The 21,778-nt window shown below is 46.8% G+C and overlaps 1 protein-coding gene across 3 annotated transcripts in view; it reads right to left on the reverse strand.

Annotated features, from left to right (window-relative positions):
- SLC23A2 (solute carrier family 23 member 2) overlaps positions 1-21,778 on the reverse strand; it is a 134,904-nt gene that overhangs the window by 11,958 nt on the left and 101,168 nt on the right. For all 3 annotated transcript variants that reach the window (XM_032419974.1, XM_032419977.1, XM_032419976.1), the window contains 6 exons: positions 20,927-20,997; positions 19,784-19,965; positions 10,240-10,360; positions 9,582-9,738; positions 5,795-5,942; positions 4,534-4,639 (listed from right to left, as the gene is read on the reverse strand). In XM_032419974.1, coding sequence (XP_032275865.1) covers positions 4,534-4,639; positions 5,795-5,942; positions 9,582-9,738; positions 10,240-10,360; positions 19,784-19,965; positions 20,927-20,997 — 785 coding nt within the window. The remainder of the gene's footprint in view (positions 1-4,533; positions 4,640-5,794; positions 5,943-9,581; positions 9,739-10,239; positions 10,361-19,783; positions 19,966-20,926; positions 20,998-21,778) is intronic.

Raw genomic sequence — 21,778 nt, forward strand, 5'->3', positions numbered from 1 at the left:
GGTTAAGAATCAGAGAAGACTCTTACTGAGCCAACGAAGGGATGGCTGTCCGGCTCGAATCTGGCCCAGCTGACCCTGGAGGCCAGGCTCTGCTGCTATGATCTACCCCACCCCCCGCCCACACATCATCAAGTGCAGGGGAGCAGCGAAAAAGGGCACGCAAACTGGAGAATTAAGCAAAAATGACTTCTACTGGGTTGCATTACATGATAAGGAAGCCTGCCATTTTCAGCAAACATTTTTGGGAACCTACTATGTGACTAGCACTTATTAGACAGGAGGGGGAGGGGAATACAGAGATGAGTAAGCCACAAACTTATGATCAAATCACTGTACTGCTGCAATTGTTACGGCGTGTGGGCACCCAGCATGGAGGAGCAGCTCTAAAGAGCTGTGGAGGGCTCCCCAGAGATGGTCTGGAGGGATGAGTAAGAGCTCCCTGGAGGAAAAGCATCCAGGCTGTGCAAAGCCCACCTCCCAGCAGATCAGATATGCCAGGGGGAGGGAGGGGGAGGCTGGCCCCAGGGACGCTTGAAACAATAAATCAAATAAAAAGATTATGCATGGAAGGCTGATCTGCCTTAGATGCTCAAAACAAACAAGAAGCAACTCAGTGACTATCAACCGAGTGCCTATTATACACTTCTGTTTGCAACATCAGAAACACAGGCCTAATCCCTGTCCCCCCAGTGCTTACACGGAGCCTTTGCCTCTCCTCTCCTGCTGCCCACTCCCTGGAATCTCTTCCCTAGCTCTGTTCTGACCTCCTTCTTGAACTCTGACTTTACCTCCAAGGCCATCAAAACGCTGACACCTCATTTCTGACTTTCCAAAGTCTTCAACAGTGTGGAATGCAGCAGAGGAGAAATGGCCTTCCTCTGAAGAGACTGCACTGTCAGGGCAGGTGGGGTTTATTCAGTCCCTGGAAATAAACTTCGGGCTAAATATGAAGCAGGGACGCTACCTACTGCTTACTGTGTGCCTACATGCCCGACTCTGCTAAATGTATTACATCAGTTTACTAATTCCAATGCCTGGCAAGCTGTCTATATATAGACAAGGGCATGGAGACTCAGGGAGGTGATGTAATCTGTCCACAGTCACACTGGGACAAAGTGATGGCACCAGAGCTGGAATGCCATACAGCCACCTCCCCACCCCATCATGCCACCCCTTTCTGCGGGACAGACACTGGAACACACTCAGAAGAGAAGACCTGCACAAGGAATCCCACCTGACAACTTCCGAGCACACAACAGGCTCACTGGCAGCCTCATCTCCTGATCAAACAGTTGAGAATCTCCACGTACAGAGAACGTCACAACTGGACAAAGGGTAACAAGTAGCACAGCTGCCAGGACATGGAGGCAGATCCTTGGGAAGAACAGAGATTACCTTCTTTCCATAAGCCCTGGAAGTCTGACACAATGGCCCGGACCAGTGCTGTCCACAGAACTTTTTACAAGGATGGAAATGTCCTGTATCTGTGCTGCCCATCGACAGCCACTAGCCATATATGTGACCACTGAGCCCTTAAAATGTGGCTAGTGTGATTAAGGAACTTAATTTTTCATTTTAATTAACTTAAAAGAGCCACATGCAGCTACTATCAAATTGGATGGCACAGATCCAGGTCTAGAACTGTCAGATTTCAGAGCTGACAGTTCTACTCGACAAGTGATTTGTCCCGAGTCCTTCCACTGGATGAGGGGCAGAATACAGCCTCCAACTCATGCCTCCTTCGTCCTGGACAGAGTCCTTCCAGTGGCCGCATGGCTGGGTCAAAAAGAAATTTCTGCTGCAAGTCCCACTTCCCACCCCAAGGCAGCTATGCAGATGGCTCAATTATCCCCCGTGAGTCAGGGCAATGAAAAACAATTCCAGGCCCCTGAATGCATGCCGCCTTCGCCTGGGGATAGTAATCCAAAGGGGTTCAGAGGGAAGATCAATTAGCTCATTAGAAAGTGCTGGCAGGATGCGTTTTCAGAATAAACTGGCACTGTTCAAATTGCAATAAAGATAACTATTCCCCAAACCACCTCAGTGGCATTTCAGAATGGAACCTCCATGAACAACACCCCCTACTCCCTACAGTGACCCTAGTTACGTTACGTGATGTGATGATCAGCCTTAAAGGGGTGCAGAATGGGAGTTGGCTTGTTAAACTGGGTTGCCCTAAGTCCCTCCATCTACAAGAATTTTACTAGTATGGTGTTTTGGATTCGTTCTAGGTCTGTCCACAGGGTCAAGGCAGCAAACTGGCTAAAGAGAAGCATGCCCCTTAGCTCTGTGTGCTCGGCATTGGCCTCTCCCCACGGGCAGTGCCAGGACACAGCGATGGCACTGGAGGACACACCCGACAAGGCTGTGTGCACACCAGACACTGGGCTCTGCGAAGGCCCCGCCAAATTCCAGGGAAATGAACGTGTCAGGACCATGCTCCCTTCTCACCTGGACTCGCAGTCAGGATGAACCAGTCTCTGGTTTCTTTTCGTCTGGTTATAGAATCTTGCAGGGAGCGGGGAAGCGGGGGTATTTCTAATCTTACAGAGGTCGGACAGCTCGAGAAGGCGGCAGCTCGCCCCTAGGTTGTCAGGACACAGGGCTCGGGTGAGGGAAACCCGTGGCGCACACGGCCATCCCAGCCGGTGAGCAGGTTCTAACCGTGTCTGGCTGCCCAGCGTACAGCAGCCGGGGCGGAGGCACGTTCCAGCCGTGCAGTGTGCTCTGGCTAAGGCAACTGGGATCTAGAGTACAGTAATAAATGTGAAAGGCCTAGGAGCACGTTCCTTACAGAAGCTGTGGGGTGGGGCAGCCCCAGGTCACAGGTCAGTGTGGAGAGGGGTGCGGAGGCCTGTGGGGAGGACTCCAGACCCAGACCCTGCTCGACCAGGGGGACTCGCTGTGGCCTGTCAAATCCACTAACTCCGCGCCGTTTCATCTGAAAGAGAAGGTCTCTGCTGCTTTGGTTGGAAAACCACATTAATTCTTTACTGTAAGATTGATGTTTTCCTGTAAGGAGTGGGATCATCTCACATCTAGAACTAGTGCCGTCTCCTGCTCCCGTTTCCACCTCCTCCCCTGACCCCGAGGTCCATTCTCATCATAACAGCCAAAGTAAGCCTTAAAAAATACCCTGGGGGCGCCTGGGTGGCTCAGATGGTTAAGCATCTGCCTTCAGCTCAGGTCATGATTCCAGGGTCCTGGGATCGAGCCCCACATCGGGCTCCTGGCTCAGCAGGGAGCCTGCTTCTCCTTCTCCCTCTGCCTCTCTCCCTGCTCATGCTCTCTCTCTCTGTATCTCTGTGTCTCAAATGAATAAATAAAATCTTTATGGGCGCCTGGGTGGCTCAGTTGGTTGAGCGACTGCCTTCGGCTCAGGTCATGATCCTGGAGTCCCTGGATCGAGTCCCGCATCGGGCTCCCTGCTTGGCGGGGAGTCTGCTTCTCCCTCTGACCCTCCTGACCCTCCCCCCTCTCATGTGTTCTCTCTCTCAGTCTCTCTCTCTCAAATAAATAAATAAAATCTTTAAAAAAAAAAAAAAAAAATACCCTGATGGAGGGGCGCCGGGGTGGCTCAGTCAGTTAAGCGCCCGACTCTTGATTTCAGCTCAGGTCATGATCTCAGGGTTGTGGGATCAGGCCCCACGTTGGGCTCGGCACTGGCCACGGAGGTGGCTTAAGATTCTTGCTTTCCCTCTGCCCCGTCCCCCAACTTGCCCATGTGTGTGCGCAAGCACGCGCCCCCTCTTGCTCTCTAAAAAAACCCTCCAAAAACCAAAAAAACCCCAAAACCCTGATGGAGCCACAGCCCAGGGGACGCCCTTCCTCTCTGTCTCTGGCAGCTTCTGGGGCCTGTGTGACCTGGTCCTCCATTACCTGGAGGATGTCATCTGCTCTTACCAACGCCCCCCCAACTCTGCTCCTGCCTCACCGGCCTCCTTGCTGATGGGCAGCCTGCGGTCCTGCTCTCATGACAGGGCTTCACGATGGCTCTGTCCTCGGCCTGAACGCCCTTCCCCAGGGGGCCTACATGGCTCCCTCCACCTGCCCTGTTCAGTTCCTTGCTCAAGGTCATCTTCTCGGTGAGGCTGAGCCTGACCCTATTTCACACTTACCAGCCCTCACTCCTAATACCCACTCCTGCCCTGTATTTTTCTTATACTTACTATGCTTACTGTCTATGGTTTGTCTTCCTCTGTCTAGAATGTAAATGCCAACAGCGGGAATTTTGTTTTATTCACTGTGGAATCCCAAGTGCCTAGAACAGTAGCCTGGCACAGAGTTGGTGCTTATAAGTATTTGTAGAATGCCTACAAAGTAGTGACAGCACTGAGTGCCTGGCTACCCAGGCAGCCAAGGGAGGGAGACCTCCATCAGCATTCCAGAAACCCATCACTGAGAAAAAGGAGATTGGGGGGGGGTGACCTCAGAACTGGAAGCCTTCCTTTTAGAATTCACGGTGGTTAGACCAATCGATGAAATGGATCAACACTTAGAGGCCCAACCATTTAATTAGAAAAACAGCTGTACCTTAGTAATTCCCAAAACGCCAATGTTGGGACTGGATGAAGTAGAGCCATTCCCAGTACCAAATATGCCATCGAGAACACAGGAGAGACCCTCCACGAAAATCCCCCTAAAATGTAAAGGAATGGGGGAAAGAGAAACATTCATTCAATGGGGGAAATGAGTGAAATATGCTCTAAGTGGCTGCACCCCAAAGGCGGCGTGCACGGCCGGGGAGCCTCCGCACTCCTGGGAAGGTTAGAAGTGCGGTCTTGGGCCCCACCCCAGACCTGCTGAAGTAGAACCTGCATTTTAACAGGATCCCCCATGCTCATTCAACTGTGAGAAGCACTTCTGGGAACCACACATTAGACACAGGTGTTTAAAAACCATTCCAAATTAAAGGCTTTTAGCCAGAAAACAGAGCCATTTGTTGGGATCTAAGACAAATATGGGCTGTCTGGCTGATCTGATTCCTTTACTATTAATAGTTTCATCAGGAAGGAAATGCTTTGTAATTTTGTCAACTTTGGAACTTTTTAAAAACAATCGATTTGTAAGTAACTCAATCATATGCAACATCCATTAGAGAAAGCTGTAAAAACCAGGAGTGTGAACACTAATAACAGAACCGAAGCAAGACATGCTAAGACACCAGACCACTGGATCTCATCACACGCAATCCCTCCAGAAGGGCAGCAGCTGGCTGGGCAAGGGGAGGGGGGAGCTGAAGTGCGCTCTTCTCTGAGGCCTCCACAGGGTCCAATTCGCTCTCAGCGTCCAGAAACTGAAGACCAGGTGTGTTGAGAAGATAAACCCCACCACCCGTAAGTCTCTAGATTCTGCAGACTTCACCTATTCCTGCTCTTCTTGTTTCTCTACATGTGAATTATAATTGTGAATAGAGGACACAGCATTTACCCCTAAGAACAGTAACGGAAAGAAGAAATCAAAGGGGACATCCATCCATGACCCCAAACCAAGCAAAGAAAGATGGCAGTGTCTCGCATCTGTTGTGGCGAGTTTAAGGTCTCGCATGGTCTCAGAGAGAGTGTATTACATGGCTGTCGAGGCGGAAGGAAGGGCGGGAACTGCCCTCCATGCTACAATGAAGAAAATGAGAGCAAAATGGGGGCAGTGACTTGTCCCAAGACAGACAACCAATAAAGAGCCCTGATGCCTGGCTGCTTCCATGCTGAAACTCCTTTTCTTCTCCAAGATTAACCAAAGAGCCAAGTGATGAGGCACTGGGCCCAAGAAGAACTCCATTTTCTGAGGAACATACCTGTTGATCGCATGGATGGGGGGTGGTGGGGCACAGGAGAGCCTTGCGCAGGCGTAATAGTCCCCAATGGACTCAATAATACTGGCGACCACCGCACTGAGCATGCCGATGACACCCGCTGCGGAGACGGTGGGCAGGCCCCACTGAACTACGGAAGGAAAACAGGTGAAAGAAATCAGGACAGCAAAGGACTCCACACGACACACTCAGATTCCAAGGCGAAGGGAAAATCTTTGTTTATTTTTAAGTGTCACTCATCAGTGCACTAGATGCCTGCGGACAGTTCCTGAGTCAGATGAACCAGGACTGGTCTGTTCTCTGTCTTTATTAAAAAGAGAGTGGTTAGAAGAGGAGGCTGCTTCCAAGCCACGCTTGGTGTCTACTAAATTACAATTTAACACAGCCTACTGGGGTAAGAATTCCTGTTGGGATGGATATTTCTATGAAGAGGATTTTTAACCCTGCTGTGCAAAGTATGGCACAAAACAATGGTGATCTTGCCCAGGTGGTGGCATTAAATGAAAATGCAGTGAAAAGTCACCAGCTAAATTTAAATCCCAGCAGTAAAGCATGGCACCAGATACAGACAGCCCTCTAATGTAAGATCAGCACTATTCTTTTTTTTTTTTAAAGTAAATCATGTTATGGAAAATTAAATAGTTTCCTTTAGGAAAGCAAAGCGAAGTCCCCAGGTCACTTTATCTTGAATATCTGGATTGCCACACAAGCCACATCGGGGGACCCGGGTTTGGGAAGAGGAAGAGGACAGGAAGTAAGGTGTGCAGACAAGCCTGGGATGTGTGCGAGGGCAGGACTGCTCCCACCTGGGAGCAGACAGGGCCGTGCTTAGTCAACATGGCATTTCCCGGTGGGTTTGGAGCAGATTTTTCTCATGCCCATAATTTCTTTATCCAGCAACATTTTGTATTTTTTAAGCAATCTTTTATATGGTTACCTTGTTACTGACAGAGCATTGTGGTTTCATTTTAGTGTCTTGATTTGTGGGGGGGGGGAATACTTATTTTGCCATTTATTGTTTCTTCAGAAATTGCCTTTTATTTCTTAGTCTCTTTACGCTGTTTTTTCTTTTTCCCTTTTGCCTGCAGCCCTTAACTTTGATTTTTTAAAATTTTTATTCCATCTATTTCAACATTTTAAATCGTACTCTTCTAAATTTTTTATCCCTCTTCCTTCAGATCATTTCTATATACAGTAGACCCTTGAACAACACAGGTTTGAACTGCACTGATCCACTTACTTGCAGGTTTTTTCCAATAAATGCAGTACAATAGTATAAATATATTTTCTCTTATGATTTTCTTAGGAGCATTTTATTTTCTCTAGCTTATTTTTTTAAGGATACAGTATATAAAACATGTAACATACAAAATGTGTTAATTAGCTGTTGACTTTATTAGTAAGGCTCTTAGTAGTTAAGTTTTGGGGAAGAAAGTTATATGTAGATTTCTGATGGTGGGGGTGGGGTACACCAACCTCCCCACCCCCCCCCACTTGTTCAAGAGTCAACTACATGTGTGCGTATGTGCGTATAAATCTTGTTGGCTTCCAGCCTTCTGTCTGAACTGTTATTTAACCCCCTTTAACTAAAACGCCTAATTTATGTTGTTACTTTAAAACAGTTTCTCAACCTCAGCACTATTGACATTTTGGGCCCCAAAACTGTATTTTAACCACTTTTTCTCACACTAAAGACTAAGGACCTCTGCTGTAGATATCTGGAAACCTGTCTCCAGATTAAGCCAAACTGTCAGAGGGTACGCCCTCTTGCTCTCTGGGGTGGCCTTCTGCCCCAGGAGCGGTGGCCCCAGAGCAGCTCGAGGCAGTGAAGGGCTGTGGTGAGGAGGAGCCGGAAAGCAAGCGCTGCCATCCTAGGGCCAGGTGCCCAGTCCACTTGGCCATGGCCCCTCATGCACGGGCCGGGGGGGAGGGGGGACCCCGGGGACATCTCTTTGGTGTCTCAGCACATGCACAGCTGCTCTTCCCGAAGAGCCCACCCTGTGTTCCTCGTTTGTGCTCATCTTGGGACCGGCCTGCACCACAGAGAAGACCTCCCAGCATGTGCTCTTCCCTTTTTTTTTTTAAAAGATTTTATTTATTTGACAGAGACAGACACAGCGAGAGAGAGAACACAAGCAGGGGGAGTGGGAGAGGGAGAAGCAGGCCTCCCGCAGAGCAGGGAGCCCGACGCAGGGGCTCGATCCCAGGACCCTGGGACCACGACCCAAGCCGCAGGCAGACACCCAACGACTGAGCCACCCAGGAGCCCCAGGTTGCAGATATATTTTAAAAAATCTTTCACAAGGGGTGCCTGGGTGGCTCAGCTGATTAAGCATCTGCCTTTGGCCCGGGCCATGGTCCGGGGGTCCTGGGATCAAGCCCCGCGTCAGGCTCCCCGCTCATCGGGGAGTCCGCTTCTCCCTCTCCCTCTGCCCCTCCTCCTTGCTTGTGCTCTCGCTCTAAGAAATAAACAAAATCTTTAAAAAAATCCTTCAGCAAACTATATTTTTTATTAGTCAAAAAGAAATGCTTTTTTCTTTGCCCCCCCTTTAATGCTTTTCATTTTGGATTTATTCTATTTAGCCAGAAGTTAATAAAGCCACATCCACTTTTGTTAGCATCTGCCTGGTATACCTTTGTCTATTTCTTTATAATCAGTGATAATTTAGATTTCCAGCATGTGTTCTTCCTACCGGCTTCCCACACCTCCCTCCTGACTGCCTGACCAACAGGTTTCATCTCATTTTATCTCGGATTATATGTCTGTTTATAAACCATGCATTTATTCTTTTTTGGGAAAAGGGACAGGTGTACATAAATATATAGTCAGACCATATGATCTGATGAGAATATTGTTTTAAAAAGAATAAACTTTTTTAAGTCTAAACCTGTCAACGATACAAGGAACTGCCAACATCACTGTCATTTAACATGCTCAGAACAGTTTTCTTAAAACCAACCTTACTATTCTTGGCTTTTCCTGCTTTTTCTCCTTATCATCATAACATGTGAAGATGTGGCTACTGAGCAGGGGAATAAATCAGCAGAACTCGACTAAGGTCAGGTTTCGGTTCTAATTAAAGCCCAATTGCCGGGAACAGAGTCTTCACAACAGAACAACCAAGCATTAATAACCACCAGATTCACGCAAGTCACTTTTGGGGCTGGGGCCTAGAAAGTATTATGTGTGAATCCAAGTGATACCTCAGCTTGGGACTGCACCTCCCACCCCACACACCTTGCCAAGAGTTACCCAACACTTAAATTATAACGTAAGAGCCATCTTCCACCTATTGGTGAGTATCCCTTTACTTCTGACAGCTGTGACCAAATAAAAAACAAAGATTATAGCTACCCATTAAAAGATTACACAAATCTCATCATGCTTGAGCAGTCGGCTTGCTAATCTTCAGGCCTCTCCTACTCAAGCGTGCTCTGTGTGGGCGGCTTAGGTACCATGCAGCTCTATACTTGCCTTCTTCAGCCCTGGCAAGAGACCCCTTGTCCAGAATTTCATCCCAGTGGAACCAAAAGAACTAGTTCATCTGGGAAGGGAGCTGGCGAGTCTCTGAGCATTGGCGTCAGTCCTCTGGGGATAGGGCCTCCCCCTGTCCGCTCTCAAATCCTCTGAATGGTTAAGACTTTCAAGGGACATTCTAGGACAAAGAAGGCTTTTCAAGCTGCAGAGCCTTCTGCTGCCTTCCAGCTCCTCTAAGGGGGGTTCTTGTGAGCTCCTGACCCCTCTCCCTCTGGCCGCCAGGGTACTTACACGGGTACGGGACCTTAAACCACGGGGCTACCAGAAGCACGCCCTGCCTGGCGTCCGTCCGAGCATAGAAGCCATACTTTGTGCTGTCGGGAGGGAAGACGTCAGTCACTGTGAAGATGAAGCACAGCAGCCAGGACACAAGGATGGCCAAGATGATCTAAAGTGGTCAAAGGGAAAAGCTCCATGAGGCCAACCAAGGTGGTGGATGCTGGCAAAACACACATCTTCCTATGGCCTGAATATCATACCACAGAACCTCCACCATCGTCGGTACTTTGCAGAAAAAAACACATTACAGGCCTGCTGAGAGCCTACTCCTGGATGGAATCACATTTAGAGAGAGCAGTTTTATGCAGGTAAAGCTATTTTAACTCCCAGCCTGGCTAGAAAATAAGAATAATGGATAATGTATTTGCAGAGGCCATGGGAACACAGATCTCCCTCTGTCTCAAGAACAGTGCCCTTCTTCACACTCCTGAGAGGATTTCAGAATCAGAACCTTCTGCCGCTGGTAAACCTTAAGCCCATGACAATTTCGTGGTCATTAGTACACTGATGTTACCACCCCAACCTAGTTCCCCCAGGGAGACCTGCCTAAAACTTCCTTTCACATAAACAAAGGCAATATTGTCAGAAAAAAACAGAAGTGACTACTCACAGGGAACATTTTGAAAAGCTGTAACTTGTATGCAGTCCATCCTTTCTTGGATTTGTAAATTGGAAGAGGAAATTTAACATTTCTGGCATACTGCGAAAACAGTAATACTAGGAAAATTGTCCTGATGAGAGAGAGAGAGAAAAACTAGGTTAAAGGCTGTGTTTTAAAATAATACTCAAAGCTTCAACAGCAAAACTGACCATATATATTCCATTCATTTCTCTAGAAAGCTCCTAGTCCTATTAACTGTTTTTTGGGGGGTGCCTGGGTGGCTCAGTCGTTAAGCATCTGCCTTCAGCCCAGGTCATGATCCCAGGGTCCCGGGATTGAGCCCCACATCGAGCTCCCTGCTTAGAGGGAGGCCTGCTTCTCCCTCTCCCACTCCCCCTGCTTGTGTTCCCTCTTTCACTGTGTCTCTCTCTGTCAAATAAACAAAACCTTCAAAAAAAAAAAAAAAAACAAAACTGTTATTTGGGAAATCTTATCTTTTGGAAATGCCATTTTGGGAAAAATATTAGTTCTAGGCATATCTTGATACTAAATGAAACTGCCATATAAATGCTTTGGCTAAATTTTCCTTAACAGAATAAGAAAACCTGAAGAATGCACATACTCAGGAGAGATGCTCACACCACGTAAGGGAAAAAGATACCCATACAAGACAATGCACACTATAATCACAACTATGAATTAACTACAAAACAAGCACCTGCCACACGGGCATGTCCACGCACACACGCGTGCAAACAGGTAAGGAGGACAGGGTCCAAAATGCTCACAGGGATTGCCTACAGCTGGCAATATGTTTTGAGACTTTTCTGTATTTTGTGATTTATGTATCAAGAGCATAAATTGCTTCAAAAAGCAAAAAGCTTCAACATTTAAGGACGCTACATACAGAATTCAGTACTAACAACATTCCTGGGAGGTTTGTGTGTGTCAGACACTATGTGAAGGCCGTCCTGCCCATCATCCCAGCCTTCTGCAGCAGTGGCTTCTATGACCACCCACGTCCCAGACAGACGAAGCCAGCAGTCCAAGATCATGCAGCCACGGTTTGCAGGGCAGGCGGGAGGGCCAGGGGGTCTAACTCTACAGCCTGGGCTCTGAGCTACTTTGCCACACTATCCTAAGAGCAGGGATGCTGGGGCTGGCTCAGAAGGCTCTCTACCTTGAGCCCCACACTCGTGATCCAGCTGCACTGAGGATCACAGGAGGCAGCGACATCAGGTGACTCCCCTGCAGCAGGACCCGACACATCCTCATCCGCCTGCTACCCAGTGTGGCCAGTGCGGGATGGCTTCCCGTCGCTGACACAACGAAGGTCTGCAATGACGTGTTTTATCACCCACAGGGATGCAATCTCACTTACAACCCGAGGGAGAGCTGGCACAAGAGTGGGTTCTCAAAGCTCAGCTTAATTGTTCCTGGGCACAGCTCCAATTGCGGAGATGGAATTATCAGCTCCACTGACAGCCGGTCAAGTGCAACTTCACTGTCACATTCCTAATGAGGCATGCGGTCTATAGCCAGCTGGAGAACCGGCCCATGCCACTCCATCCTCTCCCCACCTATCCACCAAATGCTTTGCTCACCTGGTGATGGGAGTCTCAGCCCAAACACAAAAGTCATCAAGCCAGTACCAGTTGGAGGTTGGAAATATACATGGTACCCAAGCTATTCCAATTCCCCCGGGGTGGTGAAGTTTAATAAAAAAATGTTATGGTGGGACACCTGGGTGGCTCAGTCTGTTAAGCATCTGCCTTCGGCTCAGGTGATGATCCCGGGGTCCTGGGATCAAGTTCCGCATCGGGCTCCTTGCTCAGCAGGGAGTCTGCTTTTCCCTCTCCCTCTGCCTGCTGCTCCCCCGGCTTGTGCTCTCTCTTTCACTCTCTGACAAATAAATAATATCTTAAAAAAAAATGTTATGGGGGCGCCTGGGTGGCTCAGTTGGTTAAGCGACTGCCTTCGACTCAGGTCATGATCCTGGAGTCCTGGGATCGAGTCCCGCATCGGGCTCCCTGGTCAGCAGGGAGTTCTGCTTCTCCCTCTGACCCTCATGATCTCTCTCATTCTCTCTCTCAAATAAATAAATAAAATCTTTAAAAAAAAATGTTATGGTAATGACAGGTGCTAAAACTGGTTTACTTTAAATTTATTTTTTTTAAAGATTTTATTTATTTCACAGAGAGAGACACAGCGAGAGAGGGAACACAAGCGGGGGGGAGTGGAAGAGGGAGAAGCAGGCTTCCCACCGAGCAGGTAGCCCAATGAGAGGCTTGATCCCAGTACCTTGGGATCATGACCTGAGCTGAAGGCAGACGCTTAACGACTGAGCCACCCAGGTACCCCTGGTTTACTTTAAATTTAGATCAACATAAAATTTTCATGTTCCAAAAAAATGCTGATTTATTTCAAAGTGAACACTATGAGATCCCAAAAGGCCCCAAGTCTATTATCATCATTATTTCAGGCAACACCCACCTATTATCGCCTGCACTGTGGTGTTCACGTTTTAAAGCATGTTTACAAGGGGAGGGGGGGCATATAGAGAATTCCAGGAAGGACACCCAGATCTCAGGCCAAATCCGGCAGCACAAATGAAGGAGTGGACTAGGCAGATGAACACTCCATTTTCCTGCCACTCTAAAACCCATCCCCTTCTAATTTATGTTTATCCTCAAAGAGCCTGTGCGGCAGGTAGGGCAGGCAGTCCCATCACAGAGAGGTGGCAGGAGTAGAGGCTGGGGGCCGGGCGGGGGCACAGGGAGAGCTGCACCCGAGCTCACACATCTAGGCCAAGCAGAGAAGGGGAAAGGATGAGCCAGCTCCAGGTCCTCAGGCCAGGGTTCTGTCCAACCACTGGCTTGCTGGCCTTCTACCTTACAAATATGCAAGCAATGCAATGCACACTAAAATATAGGAAAATTATAAAAGGCAGATAAGCAAAAAGACAAAATCCTGAAGATCACTTATCATCCCAGCTGGGTAACAACCATGTAACATTCTGGTCTATAGATTCTGAACAGCTTCCATTCCCTGGATACTTACAGGGTGTCACCGGGTCCAGGGCACCGGGGTTAGAGAGGGACACGGGACTGCCTGATGTTACCCTTGCCCTTGGAGCACAAACAGGTCATCATCTGACCCAAAATGGAATCAGACTTCACAGTGTATTTCCCAACTAGCTTGTAGCCCCTATTAATGCCACAACCTCTACAGATGGAAATCAGCAACAGCACCTTCGTGGCTGGCTACTGAGCATTCCACCTTATGGACATACCACATCTTGTCACACAGTTTCCATATGGTGTGACACTGGGGGCATAAACAACTGTGACAGATCACCCCTCCCTGGCACCTGTCTACACATCTCCTTACGGCAGGTTCCTAGGACTAGAATGGATCTGCCAAATAGTAAATGCCTTATAAAGTTTTTTTTTCTTATTAAAAAGCTTCTGATACAAACTGCCAAATATATAAAAGTTGGATGAGTTTACAATCCCACCCAGAGACCAAAAACATCCACTTGCTACTCACTGCAATACAAAGTCTTATACTTTTTTTTTTTTTAAAGATTTATTTGAGAGAGAGAGACACAGAGAGCGAGAGCGAGCAGGGGGAGGGGCAGAAGGAGAGGGTCCCCACTGAGCAGGGAGTGCAACGGGGCTGGATCCCAGGACCCTGAGATCATGACCTGAGCCGAAATCAAGAGTCAGAGGCTTAACCTACTGAGCTATGCAGGTGCCCCATAGTCTTATACTTTTAAATCTCTACCAATTTCATCAATTTAAAAAACTATTGTCATTTATTTTAACATTCATTCTTTACACTATACTTAAAGAGTATGTATTTCAGCATTGCTCACAACAGCAAATATTTTAAACAACAAGCATGAGTATCAACTGGGGAATGGTTTCATAAATTCTACACTATTTCATACTATTTAGCATTGTGCAATTTTACAAAGAATGGAGTAGATCTAAACACACGGTCTTAGAGAGAAGAGCCCAAACAAACTGTTAGGGTGGAAAGCAGACGATCCTGGTAAAGCTACATACGTCACTGTGTTCATATTTATGTATACAGGGCAAATACTAACTTTTCACTAGTTAATCAAGACTTTCTTTTTTGAAGGGTGGCAGTGAGTGGGAGGAACTATACTTTAGATTTCTCTGTTTAATTACTGTTAAACTTCAAATGACTGTAATTTTAATATATTTTGGGGATAGAGATGAAAAGAGACTTTGAGTATGTGGTGATGGTACATGGGGGTTCATTACACTATTCTTTGAATAGGTTTGAAAATTGTACAAAAGTAATCAAAATAATGTTTTTTCAAGAAAAACGGGTCCCATCTAGGACCTATGCTTGGAGTTGGAAATGTCACCCATTCATCCTCTCCCGAGAACCTGCCCCTAACTGTGCCTCTCTTGGTTGACTTAGGAACCCATGTCAGTACAGTCCGATCCACCACCACTACCCCCACTACTAATAAAATCCCTGTGAAGAGGCGCCTGGGCGGCTCCATCAGTTAAGCGGCTGACTCTTGATTTTGGCTCAGGTCATGATCTCAGGGTCCTGGGATCGAGCCACATGTCGGGCTCCACACTCAGCGGGGAGTCTGCTTCGTGATTCTCTCTCTCTCTAAAATAAATCTTAAAAAAAAAGTCCCTGTGAATATGCAGCATTGTGGTAACTGGGGAGGGTAACTCTTTTTACACACTAATTAGTTATTTTTACTCCCTTTATTTGGTTAAATGGCTGCTCATATGATATCCTTCATTCATTATTCCACCAAGACTCTCTCCTTTAGTTAGTGAAACTATAAATTAAGGACATTAGCCTTTTTAATGGAATTTGTTGTAAATTATCCCAGATTCATTTATAATTTAGTTTCAGTGGGTTTTGATAGGAGTTTTAAATGCATCGGTAGTAAAATCTATCAATCTGTCTCTTCAATATCTGCTTTAAGAAGGATCTTCCCCTGGGCGGCTCAGTGGGTTAAATGTCTGCCTTCAGCTCAGGTCATGATCCCAGGGTCCTGGGATGGAGTCCCGCATCAGGCTCCCTGCTCGGCGGGAAGTCTGCTTCTCCCTCTGCTCTCTCTCTCTCTTGCAAAAATAAATAATCTTAAAAAAAAAAACTTCCCCGTCCCATGATCAAATATTTATGTACATTTTCTTCTGGCACATTTACTGTTTTACCTTCTATACTTAAGTCTTTAATTCAACTGAAATGTAATTTGATATAAACCAGGAATCTAAATTTTTTCCAAATAATTATCTAATTTTTCTCACATAATTCTTCTATTCCCCACTGATTTCCAATATGACTGCCATCATACACTAAATATTAATTTCTTCTTGGTTCTGTTTCTATCCCTCCTATTCTGCTCTACTAATGTCTATCCTTCCAGGGCTACAGTATTTTTATTAAGTTTGGAAATGTAGTTTAATTCTTGTAAGAGCAAGTCACCATTCCCTTCTCTCTGAGTTCTCTGGGAATGACCCATATTACTTTATTTTCTTATTCACTGATTAACACATCCAGAACCTTAAACAATACCAGTAATAATAAACATGCTTATCTTGGTTTCTGATTTCAGCAGGCAGGCCTGATATTTAAGTCTTTCACCATTAAAGAATGAGGCACTTAAAAATCTTATTCATGAAAGATCCTTCTATCCCCATACTGCCAACAGTTGGCAGCAGAGATACAGACTGAATTTGATTGTCACCATGGTTATTATTAAATCCACCATGGGCCTATAATGCATTCTATTAATTTTCTAGGGACACCTGGGTAGCTCAGTTGTTAAGCGTCTGCCTTCGGCTCAGGTCATGATCCCGGGGTCCTGGGATGGAGCCCTGCCATCGGGCTTCCTGCTCGGCGGGAAGCCTGCTTCTCCCTCTGCCTGCTGCTCCCCCTGCTTGTGCTCTCGCTCTCTGACAAATAAATAAAATCTTAAAAAAAATTTTTTTCTAGTATTTAATCATCCTTGAGCTCCTAAAATGACACACATAATGTGTTGGCTTTTTTATTATTACCTATAGCATCATTTTCCCAAGCCATGTTCCAAAGAACATTCTTCCAAGATATGTTACTGGATATTGCACTAAAAAAATAAATTGTGTGTGCAGAGCTGGACACTAAGGCCTTTTTCTGAAAACAGTCTTCTGCACACTAGCATTTTAAAAGATCACAAGGAGACTTAAAGTAGAGAAAGATGCTGAGCTTTAGCACGCTATTACCTAAACATATCTGAACTAAGCTTGGGGCTTGACACCAACTCTAGGGAGGAAAGAAAATGTTGATCCAGGCCGTCCCTTTGGTATTAGCTCTGTCAGAATCTGCCATTTAGATAAAACTGGCTGGGAAGTTTCCCTGGTTTCTCAAAGTGCCAGAACCACTTAACCAGTGTAGGAATTTGCCCTTCCTTGAAATATAATATACTAACTACTGGAGCCCAGAAAGTTTTTTAGGGATAAAATCCTTTGACAGCATTCTTGCCTCTTCCGTGGTCAGGGGTGTACTCACAAGCCCCAGTCCTCCCCTTTCTTATTACGAGGTGCTTACTCAACACCTGTTCTGTGACAGGTGGTGGGCCAGGCGCTGGAGGTGCCGTGGGGACCAGCGCTGAGCGGAGGCCTTGCAGAGCTGGCATCCCACGTACAAAAGAAGCTGGCTGGAAACTAAAAAACATGACAGCAGAAAGGAAAAGCTTGACAGTGGATGCACAGATACAACCGAGGAATTTTCTCATGAATAGAGAAAAAAAAAATGAAGAAATGGAAAGCAGAGGAAGGGTCTGGGAGGTCCAACATTCTAAAAGTTCCAGAAAGGGACAAGCAGGAACGGAGGGGAGGAAGGCATCCATGAAATAATTCAAGATCATTTACCACCCCACCCCCCAAACACCTGAGATTCCGGAGTGAAAAGGCCCCAAGTGCCCAGGCGCAAGATGTAAATAGAACGAGGGACAGTGAGGGAGGTTTCAGACACAGACAACAAAAAGACCTATAAAGCTTCCGAAATTCTAGCTTGTGTCCAATTAGAGTTTCAAAAGGAGGAGAACAGAGCAGAGAGTGGCCAAGCACTTCACAGGGCAGGAAGGGAGCAGGAGAGAAGCTGAAGACCAGTTTGGAAGCAATGACCAAGGGTGAGGACTGTCGAGTGGTGGGATTGGCCCTGGAGGTGAGGCAGAAAGATGGTGTGCACGTGGGGAAAGAGAGAAAGCAAAGAATCAGGGACAACTGCAGGGCTTCTGGCTTCATCAGCTGGGTGTGTGTCGTGGCCCTGGCTGAGAGCAAGATGGCAGGAGGGGGTACTGGTTTGGGGAGGGAGGGAGTCAAAAGCTTGACACTTTCTCCCCCATGAAGTTTGAGGTGTCCTGTGTCACAACACCTGGAGGGTGCAGGCTGGGGCTTGGAGTTTAAGTCTGGTGTCCAGAGGTCTGGGCTGCAGGCTTCTGTGGAAGTCACCAGCATAACAGAGGCTTGCTGGGGTCGTCCTAGACAGGGTCCCCCAGGGAAAAAGCATTTGGCAGGGAGGCGGCCCAGAACCAGGTTCTGAGGAACCCCGACATTTAGCGATCAGGGTGAGGAGAAGTCTGTTTTGGTTTTTATGCTTTTCTGGAAACCACCCATTTTATTGATTTGCTGCTGTTGTTTTTAAAGGTGGGGACAGGGAGCATAGCTAGAACTCTTCCTCCCTGGACCTAAGGCTTTATCCTCCATTTGTGCGTTCACTCCCTTCTCTGCTCAGTTAGCCTTGTCAGAAGTGTGTCCACATGTTATTTTCCAAAGAACCAATGTTGGGATTTTACTTCTATTTCTTCCACATTTTTGTATCGGTATTAATTTTTGGTTCCCTGCCCCCATTAGGCTCATTTTTGTCCTATTTTTCTAATTTCTAGAGATAAGCTCTTCATGTACTTTGCCTTTAAGATTGTGCGGGTTTTTTAAAAAGATTTTTTAATTTATTTGAGAGAGTGAGAGAGTGGTGAAGGGAGAGCAGAGGGAGATGGATGAGCAGACTTAACCGAAGGAGCCACCCAGGTGCCCCAAGATGGTGCGTTTTTTTGAGAACAATTCTGACTACTCTATGGGATTGGTCGGTTCTCACCATCATCTTCTAAATTATCGGTAATTGTGAAGTTTCAATTTCCCCTCTGACTAGGAGTGATTTATAACAGTGCTTTCCAGCTTTTAAGCGGTCTGGGGGTTTTGCTCACCCTTTCGCTGTTGGTTTTTAATTTTACTGTATGATGGTAATTACATCTTCTTCTTGGAACTTACTGCATTTCACTGAACATTCTTCCATGCCCTTCTACACACCCATGCTGGTGTGGGCAATACTGACCAACCTTCAGTGAAATGAGAAAATTAAGAACAATCCTGGACATTTTCACATACCTTAATTTGTAAGGATAGATGGATTATAATTTCGCAAGGATGCGCTTTACTGATTCCAACACAGATAGGCAGGATTAAGAGTTACAGGGTAAATTCCGGTCAGACTATTTGGGTTCTGAAAACCATCCCAGCCACTTACTAGCTGTGCGAGCCTAGGCAACGAACTTTGCATATTGTTCCTCTGCTTCTTTTGCTATTAAATGGGGATAACACTGGTACTTACCTTAACTTATGATGTATACGAGTGTTTGGTAAAGCACTACTAATGCAGAGGCTCAAGAAGTGCCACATGCTGTTTAATAATGACAGAAGACTTCATAAGACAAAAACAACTGGGAATTGCCTTCTATTATTTATTTTAGAAATCTCACTGTTTGGCAAAATTCCAGGTTTTGCACCATTTCCCCATGACAGTACCAACTCTTACATGTGCTCTCCAGGCACACAAAACGAACGCGGGTTCTATTTGTGGTATACAGAGTTCTGTGGCTCTAATAATCAATCCTATAATATTATCAAAGTCCCGGATGTCTTTACTGACAACACATCGAGGGGTAAATGACATCTTTAACTGACTTGCACTTCCACGCGGAAGGACCAGCCATGACTGGCAGGACTCCGGCAGGGGCCACGGCCTCCCCGCAGGTGTTGACAGGAGCCTGGGGAGTCAGGTCTCCTTCAATGCCAACACACCCTCCTGCAGCGTCCTGTCTCCTGCCAACCTGGAAGGTTTTTTTGAGTCTCATCTAAAGGATTGGCTTCTTGGTATCTCCACTCATGTGCAAGAGACTTGGCATGACCTCAGAAGTTAAAAACTAATGGCATCACCATCTTCCACCCCCTTCCTAAAGCGTGAAACCTTACAACCCTCCCTCTACACATCACTGCCAAACAGGTCTTTGGAATACCTTGACTGCATGTCACTTCCCAACCTCTGGGTCTTAAACCCTTCAATAACTTTCTGGCAAGAAACAAGTCAAGTTTAAACTGTCAGATTATTCTTACTTAAAACAAAACAAAACAAAAAACCTATCTCCTAAGGTCTGTGTAAATGCTCAAAATACGCCACGAGGCTGCCGCTAGGTGTGGGAAGGGAAGGTGCGTGCTAAGTGGTCTAGAGCACTCACAGCATGGCGATGCCCCAGTGCTTCCCCGCTCTCTCTCCTGCCGCCTGGAAGCCAGACAGCCCGATGAGGGCCACCGTGGGCGTAATGGTCAGGGGCCCGATGTATTTCAGCAGAGCCCCGGGCAGGCCGAGGAGGCCGATGACCACTTCTATCAGTGAGGACATGATGATGGCACCCTGGATCTGGAGCGAGAGAGGGCACAGACAGGAGAGCGAGCTGCTTAGTAGATCGTAGACTCCAAATGTCACCCGCAACCACACCGGACAGCTCTGCCAAGCAACGAATTACTACCTAACAGGCATGACACAGCTGGAAAATTCCTGAGGCCTCAAAAGAAACCAGCGGGGTGAGTGGGGTGTCTAGCCAACCTATGAATGACATGGTTGACATAGGAGCGTTAGAGAAACGGGCACTGACGGATGCACAGCCAACCTGCCTCCCCGCAGGTAAGGGAGAGATTTATCATTCCCGCTCAAGACACAGGACATTCAAAGCCAGCCTCAGAGGAACACTCCAGCACAGATTCTAGAGTGAGTCCCTGAGGGACGTTTAGAAGGAAGTGCTATTGACACAAATTCTAAAGGAACGCTTCTACTGTGGAGAACGGCTGTATCTGCGCCCATTCTGAACTAATGGTGAAAGATCTTCCAGGTCTGGGGAGATCTGGACAAACGGTCAGCCATTCTTCACGGCTGAGGACTCCCGCGCCCTGTTCTGTTCAAGTGCACCAGAGCAGACAAGTAGCTTTAATTCTTCCCACACACATGGGCAAACGCAGGCAGGAATGAAGCGTTCTGCTGCCCATAGGCCAGCCTCTGTCGCTCCTTACGAGGGAGCTGGTAACGGGCCAGTTACGCTGGAGGGTGTAAGTCTGGTCTATGCAGTGTGGGGGGGGGGGGGGGGGGGGGGGGGGGGGGGGGACGAAGGGCAAGAAACAACACTGTCTGGTTGCACAAAGCATTTCTGCATGCTTTACTTACGGTGATGTCAATCTAAGTTTAGTTTCACAACAGAAATAAACATGTCAGAAGTTGAAAAGGAAAAGGAGGGCTTAGCGGAAGTGAATACAATTTCGTGGGCACAGCCAGCAGCGAAGCAGGGAAGAAACACAAAGCAGCCCCAAGCAGACGACGCTCCTTTTACCTCACGTATCCGGGGGTACCAGATGTGCTCTGTGTGTAGCAGCTCTGTGGTTCCATTGGACACTGAAACATCTTGAAAACAAAAACAGAGACATTTTTTTGGAGTGACACTGATGTTTCACAGCATATATTCATTTTACTCTTTGTAAGGAGAAATTTCTTCCCTATTTTAAGTATATTTGTATAAAATACCCATCCCTAAAATTCAAGTTACAACAGTATGGCTTACCATACTGAAAGGTGGAGTCCCCAACGCTAATGTAACCAAATTTATTCATCGACTGAGAGCTCCCAGTGTGTCAAAAGCTGACTGAACTGGGGATGCACACTGCTAGTGCCAGACTCACACAAAGACCAACCTTTGCAAGCAGCTAAGCTAACTGAAATGCCTGAGAGCAAGGTTGCTGATTGAGGTTTTTAAAACCTAGAGAAAACAGAGGGCCTTTTCCAGTTCCTAAATCAAATCAGTGGTCACAAACTAACTCCTAGGAGCAAGGAAGGAAACGAAGGTTGGAAAACTTTGCTCCTAGAACCGAAAAGTGTAACAGTATTTTGAGAGTACAACAGGTCTATCTGATTTTCTCAAACCCCCTATCTGATTTTTTCCTGACCTTATCGGGTTATTTAAGGATCTCTGTGATCATTAAATGGGCGGGGGGTGGGGGGTGGGGGGAGTAAAAGTCATTTGCAGAAAACCAAAGCAGCCAGATCCTTCAAAAGCAGAGATGGTTCAGAGAAGGGATGCTGATGCAGCAAAGAGAGTGATTACTGGTGGTTCATAAAATCCACTGAAAGAAAGAGGCAGAAAAATAGCACAAATGTTGTTCTAGTCCATTCCCGTATTTATCAATTT

The sequence above is a fragment of the Phoca vitulina genome, unplaced genomic scaffold (genome assembly GCF_004348235.1).
Source record: "Phoca vitulina isolate PV1807 unplaced genomic scaffold, GSC_HSeal_1.0 scaffold22, whole genome shotgun sequence".
NCBI lineage: Eukaryota > Metazoa > Chordata > Mammalia > Carnivora > Phocidae > Phoca > Phoca vitulina.